Source organism: Culex quinquefasciatus, chromosome 2 (assembly GCF_015732765.1).
Source record: "Culex quinquefasciatus strain JHB chromosome 2, VPISU_Cqui_1.0_pri_paternal, whole genome shotgun sequence".
NCBI classification, from domain to species: Eukaryota; Metazoa; Arthropoda; class Insecta; order Diptera; family Culicidae; genus Culex; species Culex quinquefasciatus.
In genome coordinates this window covers 120,716,448-120,742,285 of record NC_051862.1, presented here as the reverse complement: position 1 = coordinate 120,742,285, position 25,838 = coordinate 120,716,448, and the positions used below count along the sequence as shown (strand labels likewise).

The following is a 25,838-nucleotide window of genomic DNA, read 5'->3' as shown; positions in this document are numbered from 1 at the left end:
TATTTAAACGAACGCTCCGTTAAAACAGTTTTGTTTATTTACAAAATTAGTATCAGGTTATAAGAAATCACTTATCGCTAATAGGCAATTATCTGTTCATCATTCACAACTATTTTCGCTAGTTTTTGTTTCTTCTTTTAAATTCTTCATAATATTGCATCTCTTGATTGTGACTAACTAGAAATTGCTATTATTGGGAAAACAAGTTCCTGAAAAATTAGCAACTTCGTTAATGCGTTTTATTTACACTTTCTTTCTGTGTTTTTTTTTTCGCTCGGTGCCGAAAATAAATAAAAAACCGTAAAAACTGTCTGGAATCGTTTCTGAAGTCTTAACATTTATTACACTATGCTCTCGTAAGTTCCTAGAATCTGATAGACTATTTACAGTTAGGTTTTCTTTATACACAGCATTTGTTTTTTTTTTTTTGTTTCTCACACTTTTGCACACGAGGAAGAGCCTTTCTACCAGTTGATATGTTGGCTTGCCATTCGATTGTGTAGTGTGCTGCTCTTATAGTACAAAATATACTTTACACACTAATCTCTTAACTACTGGCGGAAAACTTTTTCTTCTCTTTTTCGCTCACTTTCGTCACATTAGTCTCGTTTCAACAAACGTCTATCACTTTCACAACGAATCTCACTGCAAATAACAAATTTAATCGAAAACAAAACAGGAAAAAAACGCTCTCACTCACAGTCACGCGCACAATTTTAACTAATGCCGAAATTCGGTCCCGACGACGACACAAGAAGCTCACTATTATGGCGCCGGTTTTGATTCGCTGCTACCGCTACTACTGCTGCTGCTGCCCGATTCAGTCTTGGAAGGTTTGTCCGCGGAATTACTTGTCGCGGAATCGCCGGCGTCGTCCGCCGCTTCCTTGGAGGATCGGAGCGTTACCTGTGGAAGAAAGGAATGCCAATTAAATATGGTTGAAATGTGACCACGACTAGATAAGTCCACTGCTGCTTGTCACTAAAGCTTGGGTGGCACGTCGACTGATTTTGACTTTTGGCCCGCTGCAATGTAAACGCGTATTCAAAATCACTCAATTTTTGTCAAAACCGATCCTATTCTAAAATCAGTAAATGTAGCAAGTGTCAGATTTGAGTGAATTTCGCTCATAATTCAATAAACGTTTATTGAATTCACCTAGATCTGCATATAATTAACTCAAATCTGACAGATGCCCCTTAACGATTTTCGCATTTTACAAAAAACCTCATGAGCTCATAGTCCGTGTTCCAGGGAACAACTTTGCTGAAGAGCGCGAAACGATTCGTCCACTATTTAAAACATGAACTTTTTTTCACTCTATTCTGGCAGCACCATCCACTAGCTTGGTTGCATGAGCGTCGCGACGCCTGCCTCAATCTTTTCAGCAGGAGCAGCAAGTGCTGCCAGAATAGAGTGATCCTAGTGCATCCTACATCCCAGTATACATTTCTGGAGTTTTTTTTTTTTTTTTTTGAAAAGGACCAATAAACCAAATTTTTAGTTTTTGCTTTTTGGGTGTTTTTCAATACCCCTGACTCAAGGCGGTTCTAAAAACACCCAAAAAAACAAAAACTGGAAATTTGGTTTATTGGACCTTTTCAAAAAAAAAACTCCAGATTTAAACAAAACTCGTTCAAAAAGATAACGTTGTTCAGGAAAACTGTAAACAGAACGCAAATTCTGGACGAAAAAAATGACGCAACGGATTTTTTTTCATGTGAAAAACATAAGTTTTACTCCCAACATACTTTTAATGTAAAATCAAATTTGCAATCCCGTTACCGTTGCAATACCGTTTTCAAGGTATACTCACTTGAAGTTAAATTTCAATTGAATACCTAATTGGGTCCTAAAATGAAGCTTAAAGAGTTGATATTATTGTTTACAGCGATAACGCTTATTTTTCTGAGTACAATGACCCTTTGTACGACCACAAAGAGTTTGAAATTGATTTTTGAATCAATTTTGAAAAATTAACCTCGCGGTCGTTCTTGACAGAAAAGCTCCTACTTGACAGCTCGTTCCAAAGGGACCATAGTTGATCCATCGAAAAAATGTTGTCTTGTCATTTTTTTTGCATTAAAATGAAAAAAAAGGGAACCGAAATGGTTTTTAATCGTGTTTTTTACCGTTGTACATAAAAATTGACATAGGGCTTTAGTACCCAATTCCAGTTGTTCGTTTTTTTTTTTTGAGAAATTGAGAAAATGTCCAATAAAACTGCCCAAGAGATACTGAAGATGTGACCTCTGGTTGCAGAAATATAGCGAATAAAATAAAAAAAGAAAATTTGAGTTTTCTAAAGGAGGTATGCAAACAAACATACAAACAAACTCGCACTATTGATCAGTTGACAGTTTGTCTGCATACATTTTGCTTTGTTCGCGAGTTTGCCGCAAACGAACGCCTGACAAACACGAAAAAGTTCAAGTTTGTTTGTTTGTTTGCCAATACTAATACCTCTTTAAGTCTTGAATATGAAATTTTTGAATATTTATTTCAAAAAGATCGGCAAATTATCTTAAGTTTTATTTTTTGCATCCCGCCCGTGTGGATCAATCGGACCGCGCACTGGACTCACAATCCAGAGGTCGCCGGTTCGAATCCCGCGGCGGGCGCTCTAAAATTCTTTGTGTAAATATGGGTATTCGGCGCCGTCGCTCCGTGCCATACTTTCATACACTTAGGAGCCCAGGGCGGCGAAGTCCTTGTAGATAAAAGGAAGACACTAGTGGTTGGTACTAGCAATGGTGGCCGACAGCTATAAAGTCAACTTCGTTTTTTTTTTTATTTTTTGCATTGAACAAAGGACCATTAGATATTTATACTAGATTCGCAATTTTCAGTGTAAGAACGGGTGACCGATCTTATGCACTAGGTTCCCGACGAACACGCACTGCCCTTACACCTACAGCTCACCCTTGCTCTGAGTCAGTACGAGTAACACGCTAGAACACGCTTTGAGTGTTCGTGCCAGGCATGCACACCTTCTTTTCCGGTTACGCATTTTAACTCGGCCGGGGGTGGTACATTACGTAGGGTTTGATGTGAGTGTAAGCGCCTAACCATTTAAAGTGTGCCTAACAACTTTCATTAAAGCAAAAACTGTTTTATTTTTAGTTTGAATTCAAAAATTAGTTGTTATTTTACTGTGTATTGTTTTCTCCTGAAATCTTCCCTAATGTTGAGTCGTGTTTATTTGTTGCTATTTCTTTTGTCGCGGTGTTTTGTTACAATTTTTTGTCCTAAGCATTTTATTAAAGTTTTTCAAAAGTACAATAGTAATATTTGTGTTAAATTGAGTAAGGGCTCAAACTTCACTTGTTAGAAGAAAAGGGTGAAGATTGAAAACAATGGACAGTGATAAAAATATACTATTTGAAGAATCAATAGTAAAAGAAAGATAGTAATTTATGAAGTAGATAAAAAAATTAACATTAGTTAATAAATATAGGTAACAAACAAGCTTAGATTGTGTTAAGTGCAATTAAGAGGGCAGATGAAAAATTATTCAAACAGAAAAATAAAGATAAACAAAATTGACATCGCTGTCAAATTAAGAGAAAACAGACAGTTTGTTACAGCAGCATCAAATAGTAAATAGAGTGGAAAAGCGTTGAGAAATAAGAGAACCATGAAAGTAAAATCGAAAACAAGTGGACGATAATAAACAGAAGGCGTGTTAGAGAATCAGTGAAACAAAATAAACAGAATATATATGGTAGATAAAATGGAAAGAAGAGAAACCCCGTTGTGCGATGTTTCAGGTACATCCACAGCAGTTGACTCAACATACTGCGAATCAAAACAATACCGTCTACAATCACAAATTACTTCCCTTTCCCACATTGTCGCGCCCCTTTCTTTCAGCCGTCTCGACTCTGACCCGCGGTGGTCAAAGGTTTACGATCCGTTTCCACAGGCCACCAGCTAGGTCATCATGAAAACCAAGCCAACGTGGAGGTAAGAAAATAGGACACTCGCAAGGAACCAGAGCTATACTGTTCTGATCAAGATAATTCGGATGATCTAACAGAACTACGGATGTAGTTAGTTACGCTCCTTCCAGGATGTTCCTTACGTGGACGTCAACCGAAGAGCACGCAACAAGGTCAGTGCCATTGCATGCTCTTAGGTATCAATCCTTGGCCTGCGAAAAGGCCCAAAGAACAAACAAAAAATTTCTTCACGCAGAAAAATGTTTTGTAAAATCAGCCTGTACGAGGTTTGATTCAACAAAATATGTTGTTGAATTCAATCAACAAAATTTTGCGTTGAATCAAACCTTAATTCTTCTCCATCCAGAATTTATCAATCAAAAAATGGTTTTCTTTGTGTTGTTTGTTGAAGCATTTTACATAGAGAGAAGTTCTAGCCCAAATCAGGAATTTCCAGGTACTTTTTTCTCGACCCTCTCCGATTTTGATGAAACTTTGTAGACATGTTATCTTTCGCTTATATAAGACATTTTTGTGTATATGGAACCAGTTACACTCGATAATGACGTTTGATAAGGGCGCAAGTGTTTTCAATATTTTTGTATTTCGCAATCTAAATTATGCTGTATCTCGAAACCGTTGCATCGAATCACGGGATTGAAACTCGTCTGAAAAATCTGTATCATTTTCTCATTCGGAAAAGTGGCGCCACGTGGTGGTAGCTGCCCTGTTTATTACACTGTGAAATTATCCATGGCCAATCCAAGGAACCAGAAGGTGACAACAGAAATGTCCGTCCAAAATGGGTGCTGCAAGAAAACTTATTATTTTTAACAAATTTTCGAACAAATCAGCAACGAATTACAAGTTTGACAGTTGGTTATGTTATTTGTTTTTTGCAAAACCGCATATTTTTAACGAATGTGTCAAACATATTCGTAATCACCTTTTGTCTCTTGGTGGCGCTTTGTGTTAGTATGTGTGTGTTCTATGTTTGCGGACGTGCACTCAGAACACAGAACAGTGAGAACTAGCGAAAATGCTTCACTTTCTTCTGATACAAGTCGCCATATTGAAATTGCTTGAAGATTCATATGGGTTAATTTAGGCCGATTTTTGCGTGACATACTTTATGGATGACGCCTTAGGCCATTCTCACCAAAAAACGAGAGCTCACCTTCAAATTTGACTTTAAAACTTAAAAATAAAAAAATTGCATAAAAGTTACGTGTTTTTTCTTTCCGTTTTTTTTTTCAGAAAGTCCGTCAAATTTCCTACAAGTTTGTCTTTGAGCACTTTTTGATACGATGCAACAGCTTAAAGAAAATTTAAATTAAATACAAAAATATTTAAAAATCTTACGTCCTTATCAAATGGCATTATTTTGCGATTAATCATTAATCGCTGCCTGTTACCCCCCATGAATAAGCCTGCTGAGAACATTAAGTGATAGTGATTATATTTTCATTTCAATTTACTCTTTGTGGGCACTGATTTTTGAATCATCATTGACAGACATTGCCCAAAACAGTGAGGGGTTCCATCAGTGACCTTAAATTGACGATATTATTTATTCACAACGATAGAGCTTATTTTTCTGAGTATACAATGACCTTTTGTACAACCGCAAATGTTTTAATAAAATTGAGCGTGGAATTCGGATACCGTTTTCCACCATCGTGGAGCTGATTCTATACCACTAAAATCCTTTTTAAAGGCAGGCATCAGCAATGTGATAAAGTCATTTCCATGGAATCAGGGCTCAAGTTTCAAAAGGCCATGGACCATTTTTAAGCAATTTTAACATTTCGAAGACAAGGTAAAACTGTTTTAACAAATTCTAAATCTTACCTCCAGCTCCGAGTTCGCCCGGATGGCCGCCCGCAGCACTTCCGCCTCCTTGGTGAACAGAAACACCACCGGGATCTTCACGTCGTCCCGCCCGTCGCCGGACATCGCAAACATCTGCTGGTTGTCGATCGACGTGTTGGGCGTGTTGTCGTACACGATCGCTGCCACGGCACCTGCAAAAGAATTTATAACGAGAAATTTGATTTGTTGTTCTAGATTTAGGGATGTTTCGGTGACCTACCAGCGACCTGAACTCGCCGGGCCTTGTCCACGAAGGTGCAGTCTCCCCGCTCAACGACGGCTATTCGACCGCGAAGCTCCTGGACGTTTTTGAGAGCTGAAAAAGGAACTCTCAGCAATCCTTCAACAAGCTTGAAATTTGCCGTAACTTACTTGTACAAACTTTCGACGGGTTGGCGTAGACGACCCGCTGCACAACGGTCATGTCGCCGGTCAGTTCCGGCCCAAAGTGGCTCGGGCCTGCTTTAAGGGCGCGTGGCTCTCCGTCGGAACCTTGGAATGATACTTCTTGCAGTTGCGTTTTCGGAATGGTGTTGGACTTGGACAGTTCGACCATTTCCTGCATGAAGACGAGTCCCCGTTCGGCGTCTTCCGGGGATTTGGCCTGTTGAAAAAGAGAATGCTTTGTTACAAAAACGTCCAGACATCGCCAACGTCGTCAGCCTTACATTGTAGAAGCTGTGCAGCAGCTGGACCTTGCCCTCGCCTAGAGAAACCATCGTAATACCCATGTCATAAACTGTCCGTAGATGATCTGCATTGCTTGCCTGAAAGTCAGCCGCTCTAAGTCTTTTGGCGCTCGATATGCGCGGGCATACTCCCGTAACCAGGTCTCTAAGGGGACGTCTAACCGTTTCAGGAAAAAGCTTGTTCGGACTCGGGCAGGACCGCATAAAGTCCAGCATGCCGCCCTCCTCGTGGTCCTTGATATCTACAAGTAAAGAATCGTTTTAAAAACTGCCACAAGAAACAATTAAGAGACAAACTTACTAAAGGTATGATTGCCCAACTGTCCCAGGGTCAACGGCAGCAGGTGCGCCTCCGTCGTGAAGATAAAGTTCTCAATGTTCAGCAGCAGGTCCGAAGGGTCGGAAAACAGCAGGTACAGATACTTGAACGTTTCCGAGAGGACGTACGAATCCATGCGGTCCTCGTGCTTGCCAGTGCGGACGTCGTTGACGGCTGCGTAGCCACAGGGTACGCGGGCATGCTTCTGGAGGGCCTTCAAAGCTTTCTTCCCAACCTAAATGGAAATAAAAAAAATGTCACTTTGCTTTGAATTAAAACGGAAATAAACGATTAAAATAAAATGAATCCGGAAAAGTACTCCGAAAGCATAAATTTTCATTGTTTCATTTGTTTGTTATTATCCAAAATCGCGCTCTACCCTTTTTTGCAATCACACTCATTAAACCCATAATGCGGTGGATCCCGCGTAACGTGTAGCTCATCAAGTTGCATAGCTGTCATTCTCACTTGCAAAAGTAAACAGTGCGGATTTGTATGCGGTTGCCAACACACGTGAATTGCTGTCGAAGTCGAGAGAACTTTAGAATCGCGATAATTTGATGAGTTGTTCGGCATGCCAATCGATCGGCTCTCGTTCAGATCATTAGAGTCCTTGCTAGCAGTAAGTTGCATTATACCAGCATTTTTCTGCGAAAAACGGACGCCCGAGAAGAGCACGCATCGTAGAAAATTGTGATTTGAATGCGGCGCGCTGGGCAGGATCCATCGGTCACGGAGTGGTAAGCCACAAAGCCGCGCATGAGGAAGACGGAAGGTGAGTGATAACGGTAGAAGACATGCAGAGTCTACACGGTCCAACAAACAAATTGCCCGATCAATGCGCTTCGTTTGGCCGACAATGCAATCATGACAACGTTAGTATTTTCATTCTTTTTTCAGGCAAAATTTCCACCTCGTGGCTGTACTCAGGATATCGAGAGCGAAGGCCTTTGTACCTTGCACCGTCGGTTGTGTGACTATCCAATCAACCAAAAGTGAAATGACAAGTTTTCTTGACCACTACGAAACATATCTGAAGTCCGTATTTGAAGATGCATTCTAGTTTGGAAATTAAAGGGCATCAAGGGTTGGTTTGGAATAAACAAAAACAAGTGGTAAAGCAGGAAAGCCAAAGATGGTTTAAAAAAGTTTTGATTGGCTGTGAATAAGGTTACCATCAACTTAACAGATGAGATTTTCAATATTTCAAAGAATTATGCATGAAATATCGAGAAGAAGAGTGAGTAATTGCTCACATAAAAAAATGTTTGCGTTATTTATTTTATTTAAACGCTGCAGAAGTTAGGCCGTTCTGTTAATTGGGTACGGACACTTTGAATCACTAAATTACATTTTTCTGTACTTTTGAAATATATAAAATTTCAACTTCAAGCACGAACAAAAGCAGCGTTCCGAAGATTAACAATGACGTCTTGGAATTTTGACAGCCTGGAATGCTGGGTTTTTATTTTCATATTTTTGTTAATCAAAGAATTAAAAATAAATACAATTTCAGATAAATTTTAGATCCTCAGAATTGGACCAAAAATAAAATTTCAGTATTTTTAATGTTTCTTATTAAAGAATTTTAGAAAATCAGAAATTTAGAAATTCAGAATCTTGAATTTTAGAATTGTGGAATTTTCAAAATTTAATAATTTCAAGAGTTCTACTTGAGTTTTTTTTTAAAGTTCCTATAAGCTATTGTCTTTCATATGTTTAAAGGACCTTTTCAAAAACAATTTATGAACTGTCAAATTAATCGAATTTATGATTTTTTTTTAATTTTAAGACTTCACTTAAAAATTATGAATTTTCGAAATTTTTAATCTCAGATTTTTTTATTTTCTTATGCTATGATTCTATTTTCGTTTCTATTACTTTTCTGTTGCGTAAAGACTGATATGCAGATCGGAAGGAACGCAAAACTCCATACAAAAAAAAAACGCTCAAGAAACGGTCAAGGAAAGGGTCACGAAAAGAAAAGGAACAGAAACGGAAAGTGGCGTCTAACGTTTTTTCGCGCGGTGCTTGTTTGTAATACGTTTTGATGAAAAAATCAAAGAATTTGACTTTTTGAATGCGACTGAAAGTTACAAACGTTTTAATAATTTTATCTTCGTTATAATAATAGAAAATCCCGGGGAATCTCAAAATGCTCAAAGCTCATTAAAAGCGTTTTAAACTGAAATCGAGCTCAATAAGAAGTGAGTAAGCAAGTTTCTATCACAAGTTTTGCAGAATAAGTTGTTTAAATAGTGAAAATCAGTTAATTGGATGGAGTTAGGAGCGGGTGCATAACCTGCCAAACATACGAGAATTCCCCCTAGAAGTTGTCTTTATTCCTGTTGGCCACCGTGCTATTGCTATTGCGAGTACCAACCAGGCTTTGGATTGTGAGTTCACTGCACTGTCCGAATAATCTCCCCTGGCGGGACCTAAATAAATTAAACCGGAGTGAAAATAAACTGGACAATAATCATACAAATATCTATATTTTTACTGAAAAAATCAATAATAATCTGATATTCGACGATACAAATGATTCAAAAATAAAAATTCGAAAATATGGAAAAACAAATATTTCAGAAATATCAAATGACAAAAAATATGAAATTCCAACCATTTTTAAAATTTTTATTTTGTAGATTCAAAATAAAAATTATGCAGAACTGATTTTTTTTTATTAAGGTCGAGATTAAAGAATTTATAAATTCAACAGCTCAAAAAATTAAAAAATCGATACCTGAAAAATTTCAGAAATAACAAGTCATAATATCAAAGGTTTAAAAAAATTCGAAAACACATATTAACGAAAACCCCGAAATTCCAACATTCAAAAACTATAAATTTTCAAAAATTCAAAAATCTCAAAATTCCATAATTAAAAGAATTTTAAGAATTCAAGAATTTATTTTATTTTTTTTAAAAGAATTTTAAGAATTCAAGAATTTTAAGAATTCAAGAATTTTAAGAATCCAAGAATTTAAGAATATAAGAAAAACTTTTAAGCATTTGTACCAGCCTTGATGTATAATATCCTTATTAACAAATTTCCAAATTTCCTAATTTTCTAAATTCCTAATTTCTTAATTTTCATCTGTCCTAATGTCTTAATTTCATTAATTCCTAGTTTCTTGATTTCCATATGTCCTAATGTCTTAATTTCCTAATTACCAAATTCCCTAATTTCTTAACATCCTAATTTCCAAATTTCTTAATTTCTTAATTTCCAAATTTTCCAATTTCCTTATTTCCTAATAAACAAATTTTCTTATTACCAAATTTCGTAATTTCCTAATTTTCTGATTTTTTAACTTCCTATTATCCTAATTTCCTAAATTTCTCAATTTCCTAACATCGAATTTTTCTAATTTCCTTTTTTCATAATTTCTTTATTTCATTACAGTAGTTGTTCGGTAACTGGGCGTTGTTTAACTGGGCTGCTTTTTAACTGGGCGCTCGATAACTGGGCCGTAGCCCAGTTAAAAAGCAGACAAACTTCAAAAAACCAAAACAAACTAAAATGACCGAGGGGTTAATGGATGGAAAAATCATATTCAATAAATAAAAAAAAACTTTTTTCAAACTTTTGTTTAATTTCAAGTTACAATTGAAGAAAAATGAAAAGTAAGCATTGTAAATAATTTTGAGTAACTTTTATTTTTATATTTCACCTGGAAAATATTATGCATCGGTGGTCCCCTCGTTATTTTTTGTTCAGCCCAGTTAACGAGCAACATTCGGTGACTGGGCTCCGTTCTCAGCCCAGTTACCGAACAACTACTGTATTACTTAATTTCATAATTTCCTAATTCCCTCATAACCTAATTTCCTAAATACCAAATTTTCTAATTTTCTAGCTTCCTAATTTCCTTTTTTTAATTACCTAATTTCCTAACATCCTAATTTCCAAATTTTCTTATTTCTTAATTTCCTTATTACCAATTTTCCTAATTTCCTTACATTCATATAATTTATTTCCTAACTTTTGTAACGTCTTAGTTTTCTGATTTCCTAATTTCTTAATTTCCAAATTTCCTAATTACGAAATTTCCTAACTTCCTTAATTCCTAATTTTCTGATCTCCTTATTTCCTTATATCCTAATTTCCTAATTTTCTAATTTCCTAAATTTCTCAATTTCCTAACATCCAATTTTCCTTATTATTCCTTATTTCCTAATATTATAATTTCTTTATTTTATTATTTCATTATAACATAACTTCATAATTTCCTAATTATCAAGTTTCCTAGCTTCTTTATTTCTCAATTTCCTAATTACCAAATTTCCTAATTTCCTGACATCCTAATTTCCTCATTCCCCCAAAGAACCTCAAGCGCGCACACCGTCAAACGCGCTCATACCGAACTGTCAATATTTCTTGTGGGGGGTCATGAAAAGAACACGCAACATTTCATGACCGCGTTCCATCCGATCTGCATATCGTACTTAAAGCTTAAGAAAAATCTTTGTGTTACCTTTTCTGGCCTTAAAACAGAAAAATATCACCAAGTTAGGCTTTTAGAATTTTAAAGTTTTGTTTTTCAAAGGTAAATTTGATTATTGCGCAAAATAACAAAAAAAACAATATTCTTAACTTGCAATGAGTGCCAAAACCAAGCAAATATAATAAATGTAACATCTCCCCGCCAAACCTACCTGCAGATAGTAATGATCGCCGGTCGCCCGGTACAGAAAGTACGTCGACTCGATAAACTCCGGCCTGAGATGGTGCTGGCCCCAGTGAACCTACAACGGAGAAAAAAATAAAAATCTTGCTGTCTCAACTGATCTTTCCCGGAACCTCCCCCACACTGCCTACCTGGAAATCGTAAGTAAATGCTTCCGGAATGAACGTGTGCATCTGCATCACTTGGTACAACATCTCGTGGGTTTGCACCGCCGGCTTCAAATCACCGGAAAGCACCTGCAACCCCGGCCAGAACGCCAACAGCGCGTCCATAAAGTTGCGCGTCTTCGTGTGCGGCCGGTGCATCTGCACATCCAGCAGCATCGGTCCCTGGCTTATGTACTTCATAATTGCGTTGTAGTGTCGGTTGAACCGCGCCAAATAGCGCTCATCACCGAGCAGAATGTACGACTTGAGGCAGTACTCGTAGTAGGAATCGATCCCCGCACCAACGCCCGACTCCCGCCGGATCCAATCCCCGGAGTGAACGTTCAGCACCGTTCCCATCAAATCCGAGCTGCGGTGACGCATCTTCCACAGCGCGTCCATCGCGGCATGCGCCTTGGCCTCGAAAATGGGCTCCCCACTGAGTCGGGACAGCGCCGCAAACTCCAGCAGGATCGTTCCGGCACACGCCGTACAAGTCTCTCGCGAGTGTCGCAACGATTCCACCTTCATGCCGTGCTTCAGGTTGACCTTGAACGACAAAGCAAAAACACACAGAATGAGTAACTCAAACGTAAATTATTAATCGAGCTCACCCTTGCGTGTGGAATGCCCGTCGAAGTGTTGAACGCCGGCAGTAATCGATAGCCCAGATCTTTGGCCATTTCGAGCAGCTCGCCCCGGTACCACATCATTACGTCCGCCTGCTTCTGGACGTACTCGGCGAGGATGTGGGCGGACAGGAGGCCACTGGAAATTGAAGCAAATCGAAAGAAATGATAAATTCATAACTTCTAAAAACAGACAAGACTTACCCAACCATTCGGATGTTGGTTTCGAACACGGAAACGACAATGTCGCTGTCGAATTTAACATCCTTGATGACGAGCTTGACGGCGCGCTCGAACTCTTCCAGGTCGCCGAGGATGACGAGCGTATCGAGCGTGTCGACCAGGGTCATGGAAAAGCTGGAACAAGGTTAGAGAGTTAGAAGATTGATTATAATTTATAATTAAGCATGAATAGCTGATATTATTGTTTTCGAAAAGATCAGAAAATTTCACGAATGTTTCATATTTTAACATTGTAAATCGGACCATTATTTGCTTAGATATCGACGTTAGAAAATGCTGTTCGCTAACTGGGCTGAACGAATAATAATGAGGGGACTACCGATGCATAATATTTTTTTGATGAAAAATAAATATAAAAGTTACTTATATTCAATTACAACGATTACTTTTCATATTTCTCTAATTGTGACTTGAAATTACATAAAAGTTAAAAAAAAGTTTTTTTATTTGTTGAACATGATGTTTGCATCCATTAACCCCTCGGTGATTTCGGTTTGTTTTGGTTTTTTGACGTTTGCCTGCTTTTTAACTGGGCTACGACCCAGTTATCGAGCGCCCAGTTAAAAAGCAACCCAGTTAAACAACGCCCAGTTACTGAACAACTACTGTACTTGGAAAACATCAATTTGCCTGCTTTTTAAGCCTTTGCATGGCAATATCTCAGCAACTAGAGGTCGTATCAACAAAGTTCAAGACAGCAAAATATAGAAAATTTTCTCTGCTTTTCAAAAAAAATCCAAATTGGGCATGCATGTGCACTCGTTTAAAAAAAATGGAAAACTGCGACTATTTTCAAAAAAGTCACCTAAAAATGGATTTAACTTGAAAACGGTGCACTTTATCAAAAAAAACACTGAAGTACTTTTTGATAGCAAATTTGATTTAACATCGAAAAATCAAGTTGAAAAAATTTTGCGACCAATATTTCGATTTTTTGAAAAAATCAATATTGATTCACCTTCACCTGGAAATTTCTGAATAGTTGGCATTTGATGTCCTCAAAAACATATATAAAAAAAGTGTTTTTTGCAAATCAAGTTTTAGTGAGAAAAAGTTATATTAAAAATCATCAATTATTTTTTACATCGTTTTTGTATGGACAGCTGCCAAATTTGTATGGAAATTTATATGCACAAACTAATGATGCAAAATGTATTCTTTGGGCATACCGAAGGCACCAAAAAAGTTTCAGCCGGATTAAAAAATACAAAAAAAAAATCGAATGACCGAAATCTGAGAGAATTGCTCCTATTCCTTACACAAGCATTTAAAAAAAATATTTCCCAAATCTATTCTAATCAGACGAGAATGCATTGGGCCACGCCCAATTTTCAATTTTCAGCTTAGTTCTTTTTCCTTCCAGCGCTCTTTTGGGTCTGCTTAGTGCTGCCATTTGTGACGAAATTTTAAGCGAACACTCACGAAAAGTGGCATTTAAAGAGAAAGTTTCCTGGCATTACTGACTCACTCCAACAGGCGCTGCTGCTGGTGTTGACGGCCACGCTTTGTTCTTTATTTGCCCTCGCTACTCACTCGGTTTTCTTCAGCCTTCGATTGGAATGGGTCGTCAAAAGACTTGGCGCGTTTGTTTTTTGGATGGCGCTTGCTAATTATTTACATGTTTCGGGATTATATTTCAAGTGAGTGACTAACTAATGTGCAAAAGAACATGTTGCCGGTAGTTGGAAGCATTTTCATATGTTAAACGCTATGAAAACGTTAGCGCAAGTGACACAATATTTATTAATGGCGTTAAGCAGTTAAGCTCTCATCTTGCGTGTGGAAACAAAATGATGACAAATGGTCTCGCAAAATAGAAATTATGAACAAAAGTGCATTGAATTTGAACTTTTTGGCCAGTAAATGGCATAAATTTGCGTGCTTACTTGAGACGGTGCTGTTGCTGGTAAGTTTATAGCCTAAATAGTATTTTTGGAGCTTTAATCGAGCAACAAACTCTCCATATGGCAAAGATAGGTGTTTGATATTGACATAAATTTGCATAATATTTTATTCTTGTTTTATTTTTTTATTTTTTGAAATATTATTTTTTTTTTTCAAATGTTACCCTTGATTTTTTTGCGAGTATGGGTAAATAACTATAGATAAAGCATGATTTTCAGCTGTCGGAAAATTTAAACATCGAATAAAATCCAATCGTTGTTCGTTATGAATGAAAAAACGAAAAACTTTTTTAAAAATAAAAATAAACATAAAAATAAATCCAAGAAATTTTGATTTAAGTTTTTGCAAATATGTTTAAAGAATATATTTCTTCAAACATTTCACTTAAAATAAGTGGTAAAACAAAGAACAAACTCAAAATGAATTTTTCATTAAAAAAAAATAAAACAGGTTAATACTGACAGCTAAATAAATCCTTTTTTTTTTTTTTGAAAAGTCGAAGACGAATCCAGTTTAAAATGGCCGCTAGGTGGCCAATGGTGTTAGAAATGACAGCTTCCATGTATTTGAATATGGGAGCTCAGGAAAACTCAATTTTTAAGCAATAAAATTATTGTTTATGATAAAAGTATTGATTGATTAGGTGCACAAAATGTGTCTAGAATATTATTAAAATAAAAACTGTTCGAAAAATTTGCAATCGAGATAAGTACACCATTCGATTCAGCAGGAATTTTGGGCACCAAAAATATATAGTTTTCATATGTTAAGTATATTATTTTAAAAGAAAATTAACAAAAAGTATGAAAATCGAGACATTTAGTATGGGAGCTGTCAAATCTCTCACCATCAAAAAGCAGCTGTTCGGGGGAATTTTTCACTGGTCGGACTTCGCGAATTCTTTCGTGGTTTCGAGCGAATAAAGGGAACACGTCTGCTCAGTGCAAGAACGGTTTTACTTGTGTATTTCAGTGTCAAAGTGTCATAGCTTTGAGGTGTGATGGGTTTGGGGTTTACAATGCGTTAGTGTGGGTACACTGGGAAAAATGTGGACTGTAAATTTCAATGCAGCGCAATCAGCAGCGTTGAGCTTTCGCTGGATTTGTCTATAACCTATTGTCTTTCATATGTTTATAGGACCTAATCAGAAAAAGGTGAAAAATCAACATTGGTTCAAAAATTTAATAACATAATTTACAAAATTGATAAGGGAACCAGTAAAAATGTTTGTTTTACGAATTCCATGCTATTTTTCTAAATTCTTTGGAAGAATAAAAACAATTATCATGTTCTAAGCGTTCTATGATTGCAAATAAAATGAAATGAAGAATACAATTTTTAATTCAGTTATCTTTAGCTTTTTTCCAGTTGAAACGAAGAATGAAAAACTATACGTTATCCAAATTTAAAAATAAACATTGAAATTGAAAGTATTGTTATGCTTTCGGTTATTTTTCAAAGGCTGATTGACTGACTGACTGATTGATTGTTTTTTGTATCTACTCTGAATCAAAATAATGCGTGCTTTCATTTTTGGAGTGTTTTTTAGGATTTTTTTTGTTATGTTTCTGTTTTTACAAAAAAAAGCAACAGTTTATTTTATTTGTTTAGAAATTGTTTTTGATGGTTGATATTTATTTTTTTTTGTAAAGAGATTTTGTTTGAAATCATTCTTTAGATAAGAAATACCTATTATTTAAGTTTCTGGAATAGTCGGGAAAAAGTCGGAAATTTGAAAATGGGATTTGAGTGGTCACCAGGCTTGTCACAAATACAGATTTTTTTGGCACATACCAAACACTCAATCGAGTATAACTTTAAAGAATAATATTCGCAATTCGCAATTTTCAGTGTAAGAAAGGGCCTTGACCGATCTTATGCACCAGGTTCCCGACGAACACGCACTGCCCTTACACCTACATCTCACCCTTGCTCTGAGTCAGTACGAGCAGCACGCTAGAACACGCTTTGAGTGTTCGTGCCAGGCATGCACACCTTCTTTTCCGGTTACGCATTTTAACTCGGCCGGGGGTGGTACATTACGTAGGGTTTGATGTAAGTATAAGCGCGTATAATATTCTTACCAAAAACTGAACATGTCAAAAGATGCTAACAATGTTTATCTTTTTGGCCAATTTAACAAAAACTGCTCAAATTTATTTTAACTGTAAAAAAAATCGTTTGTGTTTCGGGCCTGTGCTGAAAAATCTGTATTTGTGGCAAGCCTGGTGGTCACCCTGTATTTGTATTGTACTTTTTAACATTATCTAAAATTTCAATTTGCACATCGTTGGATAAGCAATTGAGGTACACGGAAAGAAGGTTTATCGTGAATCTTACTAATTTTCGGTTAAAAACCCTAAAAAAATTGGTTGTTTTTCCAACCACGATTTTTTTTAGCTGGAAATCCTAAAAAAAATTCCTGGATTTGACAGCTGGATCCAGGTCCTAAAAATGATAAATCTAGCTATATTTTTAGTAAATTTTACTAATTTGCAAGCTGGAAAAATGCTGTCAGTCTCAAAAGCTGTAAATTTGAGAAGGTCTGTTAGCTATTTTAGCTAGATTTTATGGTATTCTAGGAAGTTTTATAGTTAGCCCAGCGAGTTTTTAGGCTGTTTCAACCAGTTTTTTTTTGGAATCATTCTCAAAATTTTCCATTGATGGCTGCGAAGCCAGGTATTTTCACACATCTTTTTAGCTAGTTTAGCCAACTTTGCCACTATTCTTGGTAGGTGTTTTGGTTGGTATAGCTAATTTTTCCACTATTTCTACAAGTTTTCTTTCAAAAGCCTCCGTTTCTGCCTGCAAAGCACACATTATTCACCCAGACTTTTGGCTGATTTAGCTCGTTTCTTTTTTGTTCTTGCTTCGTTTTTCGGTAGGTCCAGCTAATTTTTCGACTGTTTCAACTGGTAATTTCGAAATCATTTTTAAAAATCCCTTGCTGCCTGTAAAGTTGTTTTTATTTTCAAAAGACTTTTGCTGGTGTAGCATGATTTTCCGCTATTCTTGGTACGTTTTTTGGTAGTCCAGCAAGTTTTTTGGATGTTTCAATAGTTTCCAGGCTTTTAAACTATGTTATAATTGATCATCCTAATTGTACGGCTTTGTTGCGATATTCTATTGACAAATAAAAAAAAATGAAATACAGTAATACAAAAATAAAAAAATACAAAAATACAAAAATACAAAAATACAAAAATACAAAAATACAAAAATACAAAAATACAAAAATACAAAAATACAAAAATACAAAAATACAAAAATACAAAAATACAAAAATACAAAATACAAAAATACAAAAATACAAAAATACAAAAATACAAAATACAAAAATACAAAAATACAAAAATACAAAAATACAAAAATACAAAAATACAAAAATACAAAAATACAAAAATACAAAATACAAAAATACAAAAATACAAAAATACAAAAATACAAAAATACAAAAATACAAAATACAAAAATACAAAAATACAAAAATACAAAAATACAAAAATACAAAAATACAAAATACAAAAATACAAAAATACAAAAATACAAAAATACAAAAATACAAAAATACAAAAATACAAAATACAAAAATACAAAAATACAAAAATACAAAATACAAAAATACAAAAATACAAAAATACAAAAATACAAAATACAAAAATACAAAAATACAAAATACAAAAATACAAAAATACAAAAATACAAAATACAAAAATACAAAAATACAAAAATACAAAAATACAAAAATACAAAAATACAAAAATACAAAATACAAAATACAAAATACAAAAATAAAAATACAAAAATACAAAAATACAAAAATACAAAAATACAAAAAATAAAAATACAAAAATACAAAAATACAAAAATACAAAAATACAAAAATACAAAAATACAAAAATACAAAAATACAAAAATACAAAAATACAAAAATACAAAAATACAAAAATACAAAAATACAAAAATACAAAAATGCAAAAATACGAAAATACAAAAATACAAAAATACAAAAATACAAAAATACAAAAATACAAAAATACAAAAATACAAAAAACAAAAATACTAAAAAAAACTTACAAAAAGTTATTTTGGTTAAATTATAGTAAATTCATGTTAAATTTGAACTATGTTTTGCATTTAACAAAGTTTAAATATAACATCAAATTACTTTCACTTAAACAAAATAACTTTACTTTATCCAACTTAATTTAACTAAATTTAACTTAATTTAACATACTTTAACATAATTTAACTAAATTTAACTTAACTTGATTTAACTTAACTTAACCTAATTTAACTTAATTTAACTTAATTTAACTTAATTTAACTTAATTTAACTTAATTTAACTTAATTTAACATAATTTAACTTAATTTAACTTAATTTAACTTAATTTAACTTAATTTAACTTAATTAAACTTAACTAAACTTAATTTAACTTGATTCAACTTTATTTAGCTTAATTTAACTTTATTTGACTTTATTTAACTTTATTTAACTTAACTTAACTTAATTTATCTGAATTTAGCTAAATTTAACTAAATTTAACTTAATTCAACATAATTTAACTTAATTTAACTAAATTTTACTAAATTCAACTTAATTTAACTCAATTTAACTCAATTTAGCTTAATATAACTTAATGAAACTAAATTTAACTTAATTTAATTTAACTTAATCAAACTTATTTTAGCTTAATTAAAGTTAACTTAATTTAATTTAACTTAATTTAACTCAATTTAACTTAATTTAACTTAATTCAACTTAATTTAACTTAATTCAATTGAATTTAACTTAATTTATTTTAGTTTAACCTAATTTAACTTAAATAAACTTATTTTAACTTAATTAAAGTTAACTTAACTTAATTAAACTCAAATTAACTGAATTTTACCAAATAACTTTAAATTTAACTAAATTCTACCAAATTACATTAAATTTAACTGAATTCTGCCAAATGTAATAACATTTGAATAAATGTACTTACATTTACCTATATTCATCTACATTTACCTAAATTCAACTACATTTTTCTAAATATAACCATTTCCAACTTAATTAAGCTCAATTTAACTGATTCAATTTAATTTTACTTAATTAAACTTGATTGAAATTAATTTGACATATATTCACTGAATTTAACATAATTTCATCTCAATTTTACTTAATTTAACTTTATTTTACTTAATTTTACATAAATTTACTTTATTTTACTAAATTTTACTTAATTTTACATAATTTACTTAATTATGCTTAATTTTATTTAATTTTGCTTAATTTTACTTAATTTTGCTTAATTTTACTTAATTTTGCTTAATTTTCTATGTCTATGTCTAGACATTCTGTACCCGCCGCCCCTCCAGGTGGACAGATGTCCATACAAAAAAGTATACTGTGGACAATCGCCAGCCTCCCCTTTCCCCTGCCAAAGTGTTCACGTGGTTTAGGGATGCTCCCACTTTATGTTAAGTACATGTTTTTACCTACGCATCATCCAAACAATAACGAGAGGCTCAACTTCTAACCACTTTCTCTCAACACAAAAACTTCTCACCTTATCTACTGAAACTTACCTTCAGGTGCCGATCCGCAGAAAACCTTCCAGGCTTTTGATTTATTCACTCACACAACACATTCTATCACCTTTTGCACTTGCACTTGCACTCAAACAGCACACATAACCATCAAAAAATTTCGCGAACTGAGCGGCTCAAACAGGATCGAACACGATACAAGATGATGCTTTGTTTTGGTCTCGAACTGATGACCTGTCAAAAAATTCATGCTGCCGGTTCCAGCTAATTTTTTGGTAAAATTACGCAAAATTGTGCTGAAACACCATTATTTTTGGTAAAATCTCTCCTGTCATTTTGATTTGGGCTGTCAGTTTTGGAAAGCAAATCAGCAATCAGGGTTAGCTATTTCACCAATCACAGGTTGGTAAATTTAGCTGTAATTTTAGCTGATTCAACCAAAAAAATCACTGTTTCACCAATTTGAAGCCAGCTAGTTTGAATTGTTAAATTTTGGATAGAACTCTTTTCCGTGTAAAGAAACTCAGAGTTTAAATATCTGGCAACCCTGTCTCCAGCTATGACCACTGAAATGATTTTTAGATACTTTTTTGAATCCAAATATCATTTTTGATGTCAGCTGTAAATTATTTCTGGTTCCAGATCTTTAGTATGACCCATTTTTGGCAAAGAGTAAGGAAGGCAACAATCACAATGCTAGATTATGTTAGTTGTTATCCTACAAATCAAAATGAATCAAACTGTATTGTTTTTTTCTTTTTTTAACTCGTTCTTAAATATGTCTCTCTTAGGGCATCTCCAGCGCTGGGGTGCAAATCAAATTTGCACCTGGCTCATGAATACCGAGATCAAATTTGCCACCTTGAAAAAACTCCGTCATCCCCACCGCTAGGGTAGCAAATTTGCCACCGAAACAAGCCCACCGCGGGGGGCAAATATGTGTTTTTATCATTTTTTGCTCTCGTTTACCTACAAAATCAATAATCATGTGTTGATTCATGCCTAGAAATGCTAAAAGTTTATTAAACTTTTTAATCCTATTGAAAATTTCAAAGAATTTCATTTTTCGAAAATGTCGAAAGTTTAACTATTTGCTACCCGATTTGATTCCCACCAAATTTGCTTTCGAGTTTGCCCCCGAGTCTCCCACTGCGCGTAGCAAAGCAGGTATCAAATTTGATCTCAAGTTCATCTGTAGAAGAAAAATATGTGTCGGTACCTGTCGGGTACTCATTTTCTGATACCCGACAAGTACCGGCAAGCCGGGGGGCAAAGTTTTGAATGCTTTTTATATGTCTGCTCTCTTTATGATATGTATGATGTATGATTCAAAAATTCAAAACAAATCAAAAATTCAAAAATTCAAAAATTCAAAAATTCAAAAATTCAAAAATTCAAAAATTCAAAAATTCAAAAATTCAAAAATTCAAAAATTCAAAAATTTAAAAATTCAAAAATTAAAAAAATCAAAAATTTAAAAATTCAAAAATTCAAAAATTCAAAAATTCAAAATTCAAAATTCAAAAATTCAAAAATTCAAAAATTCAAAAATTCAAAAATTCAAAAATTCAAAAATTTAAAAATTCAAAAATTCAAAAATTCAAAAATTCAAAAATTCAAAAATTCAAAAATTCAAAAATTCAAAAATTCAAAAATTCAAAAATTCAAAAATTCAAAAATTCAAAAATTCAAAAATTTAAAAATTCAAAAATTTAAAAGATTTAAAAAATTTAAAAAATTTAAATTTAAATTAAAAACTTCGCAATTCGCAATTTTCAGTGTAAGAACGGGCCTTGACCGATCTTATGCACTAGGTTCCCAACGAACACGCACTGCCCTTACACCTACATCTCACCCTTGCTCTGAGTCAGTACGAGCAGCACGCTAGAACACGCTTTGAGTGTTCGTGCCAGGCATGCACACCTTCTTTTCCGGTTACGCATTTTAACTCGGCCGGGGGTGGTACATTAAGTAGGGTTTGATGTAAGTATAAGCGCCTAACCATTTATAGTGTGCCTATCAACTTTCATTTAAGCAAAAACTGTTATTTTTAGTTTGAATTCAAAAACTAGTTGTTATTTTACTGTGTATTGTTTTCTCCTGAAATCTTTCCTAGTGTTGAGTCGTGTTTATATGTTGCTATTTCTTTTGTCGCGGTGTTTTGTTATAATTTTTGATCCTAAGCATTTTATAAAAGTTTTTCAAAAGTACAATAGTAATATTTGTGTTAAATTGAGTTAGGGCTCAAACCTCACTTGTTAGAAGAAAAGGGTGAAGATTGAAAACAATGGACAGTGATAGAAATATACTATTTGAAGAATCAATAGTAAAAGAAAGATAGTAATTTATGAAGCAGATAAAAAAGCAGATAAAAGCATTAGCTAATAAATAGAGGTAACAAACAAGCTTAGATTGTGTTAAGTGCAATTTATAGGGCAGATGAAAAACAGATAAATAAAGACAAACAAAATTGACATCGCTGCCAAATTAAGGGAAAGTAGACAGTTTGTTACAGCAGCATCAATTAGTAAATAGAGTTGAGCGTTGAGAAATAAGAGAATCATGAAAGTAAAATCGAAAACAAGTGAACGATAATAAACAGAAGGCGTGTTAGAAAATCAGTGAAACAAAATAAACAGAAGATAGGTGGTAGATGAAATGGAAAGAAGAGAAACCCCGTTGTGCGACGTTTCAGGTACATCCACAGCAGTTGACTCAACATACTGCGAATCAAAACAATACCGTCTACAATCACAAATTACTTCCCTTTCCCACATTGTCGCGCCCCTTTCTTTTAGCCGTCTCGACTTTGACCCGCGGTGGTCAAAGGTTTACGATCCGTTTCCACAGGCCACCAGCTAAGTCATAATGAAAACCAAGCCAACGTGGAGGTAAGAAAATAGGACACTTGCAAGAAACCAGAGCTATACTGTCTTGATCAAGTATGATCTAACAGGACTACGGACGTAGTCAGTGACGCTCCTTCCAGGGCGTTCCTCGCCTGAGCGTCAACTGAAGAGGTATCATCAGCATCATTCGCACTTGGCCTGCAATTTAAATTTAAATTAAAAACAAAATAAAAATTGAAATGACAAGCTATGTTCTCAACAATTGAATGAATAAAGTGTTTTAAAATGCATTTCACACCTGCCCAGTTGTTTTGCAATCATTATTTTTAAAAATATCCAATTATTGAAGAGATTTTTTTTTCGCCGAAAAATTTTTTTTGAGGTGCTGTACATTGTACATTGGAATTCCACAAAAATTGAAAATATTTTTGACCGAACCCAGACATGCTAAATATGATTTTAAACGCAGGAAAATGCATTTCTAATTGTTTTCAGTTGGATGGACTTATATTTCTAGCAAAACAATGCCAAAGGGCCGTTGTGGGTTTGTAAACAAAGAGTGTATCTCTTTCATGACAGATGTAAACATCCTCTAGCGTGAGCAGGACACACTCTTTGTTTACAAACCCTTGATTTCCTTTAAAATTTGGAAGTTTTTTGAAAAACATATTTTTTTGCCGCCTGGTTTTTCGAAGCGGGGGCGACATAAACTTTGAAAAATATGTGCAACAGCCTAAAATAATTGAAAAAAAATTATTATTTTTTTTTAATTAAAATTTTGTAAAAGTAAAAAAAAATAAATTTTGGAATTTCTTATTTTTAAATTTTTGAATTTTTGATTTTTTTTTAATTTTTGAATTTTTAATTTTTTAAATCTTTGAATTTTTGAATTTTTGAATTTTTCAATTTTTGAATTCTTGAATTTTTGAATTTTAAATTTTTGAATTTTTAAATTTTAGAATTTTTGAATTTTTGAATTTTTGAACATATTTTTCTTCTACAGATGAACTTGAGATCAAATTTGATACCTTCTTTGCTACGCGCGGTGGGAGACTCGGGGGCAAACTCGAGAGCAAATTAGGTGGGAATCAAATCGGGTAGCTAATGGTTTAACTCGACATTTTCGAAAAATGAAATTCTTTGAAATTTTCAATAGGATTAAAAAGTTATATGAACTTTTAGCATTTCTAGGCATGAATCAACACATAATTATTGATTTTGAAGGTAAACGAGAGCAAAAAATGATAAAAACCCATATTTGCCCCCCGGGGTGGGCTTGTTTCGGTGGCAAATTTGCTACCCTAGCAGTGGGGATGACGGAGTTTTTTCAAGGTGGCAAATTTGATCTCGGTATTTATTCGCATTAGCACCCCAGCGCTGGAGATGCCCTTATAGCCAGTAAGCTTCAGTTATATCTCCATTTCTCCTCTATTTCTTGGTCCACAATCTTTACAACGGCATGCAAAGTTTGCTACAAAGAAGCTGCCATGTAATTTATTAATTTCCGTGACCCCCAAACCGAACGCGATCACTTTTCACCACACATCATAGCCGAGAACCAGAACGCGGCCAGCGCGGAAAATCTCATTTCAAGCGAGCAAAACAAACGAAAGTAAAAGTAGGTAGCGATGTAAGTCATGTTTTTTTTTGCAGCCAAGGTCGCCACCTCACAAGCAAACGGCTTTATTTCTTCGACTGACTTAATAATCTTTTTTTTTTTGTTAGTGACGTTTCCTTGTTTGAATTATTTTTTTATGATTTTTATTTTAGTTTTTATCAAGCGGCTCAAAGATAACTTGTGTAAATTGCTCAATCTAATTTAGCAGCTGGTAGAATAAAACTAAACAATCGTCACGATAACGAGTTATCTCAAAACTTTTTTAAAACAGGCCCTTTTTCATGAACAAATGTTTGGCCTATCAGCAAGAGACACGTTTGCTTATTGCAAGCAGGTAAAGCAAACAGAAAACAGACTGTTTTCTTCCCAGTTTTGTGACTTACTTGCCCAGGACGTCGTCCAGATCGCCGCGCGAGGGCGTCACTCCACGATATCTTCCGGTGCAACTCAGCGGCATCAGCTCGTCCGCCGGGTACGCCTTGTCCATGTAAGCCCGGTACGCGTGGTAAAACATTTCACGGGCTTCCTCCCTGGAAATTAGAAACAGGTCAATTTATTGAGAATTTTCGTAGATTTCCAGGCGGAACCTACTTGAGCTCGTTCCGCTCCTTGTTGGACATGTTGTGCGTTGGCACGGAAGAAATGTGTTCGGCGGCCACCGAGCTCAGGGCCATCACGGTCGCCACCACCACCAGAGCCACTCCTCGATCTTGAAGTGTCCGCATTTTAGACCGTTCTGACCTTCTCCGGAATAAAAACAGAACTTTCACTCTTCCAAAACGAACAAAAACACAAACGACCACCTCAAAAACGGTTCCTCCCCACCCGAGCACAAGAGGACCCAATCAATTAGCACCACTTCCTATATTGGCCACTCTCCGGACCGATTCCCCCCCTCCGACGGAACACAAACACAAAATCCGCTATTTTCCTCCTCCGGAGTCGAAAGTCTTTGCGCCGTGGCGAACGGAAGTACACACCATCAGGACGACGACGGACCCGTCCCCGGACCAGAGTGGGCCATTCTTTTTCACCCGTGGGACAAAAGTGCAGCGCAGAAAATTGGAACAACTTTTTACGCCAGCTCAGTTTGCCTTTGCCAGCACCTATTTTTCTTTGCAATCTGCAGCTGCAGCCTTCACCAACCTTTTTTTTTCTTCCTGGCACTTTGACACTGACAGAAGAAGGCGCTGACGACAACGCACTGATGATGATTGATGATGATGATGACAAATGAATATAGAGTACCTTCGCAAAAGAGTGCAGTCGACACGGTCGTTTGAGGTTCCCAGACACGGAATTTTCTGGCAGAATTGGTTCTATCCAGGTTTTTAACAATATGGACGAATACCGAAGGTAACGCTTGTAACGGTACGGGGGTACTGTCAAACCAATTTTGT

General features: G+C 34.8%; 1 protein-coding gene across 1 annotated transcript; it reads right to left on the bottom strand.

The window, feature by feature from the left end:
- LOC6038600 (ER degradation-enhancing alpha-mannosidase-like protein 3) lies at positions 1-25,617 on the bottom strand. The gene is made up of 12 exons (XM_038252295.1): positions 25,030-25,617; positions 24,822-24,968; positions 12,495-12,647; positions 12,276-12,429; positions 11,647-12,210; positions 11,484-11,573; positions 6,804-7,056; positions 6,482-6,744; positions 6,186-6,417; positions 6,034-6,129; positions 5,793-5,965; positions 1-906 (listed from the first exon to the last, which is right to left on the bottom strand). Exons 1-12 carry the CDS (start codon positions 25,161-25,163, stop codon positions 766-768), a joined length of 2,400 nt encoding a protein of 799 aa, XP_038108223.1. The 5' UTR covers positions 25,164-25,617; the 3' UTR covers positions 1-765.
- Between the last annotated feature and the right edge of the window lie 221 nt (positions 25,618-25,838).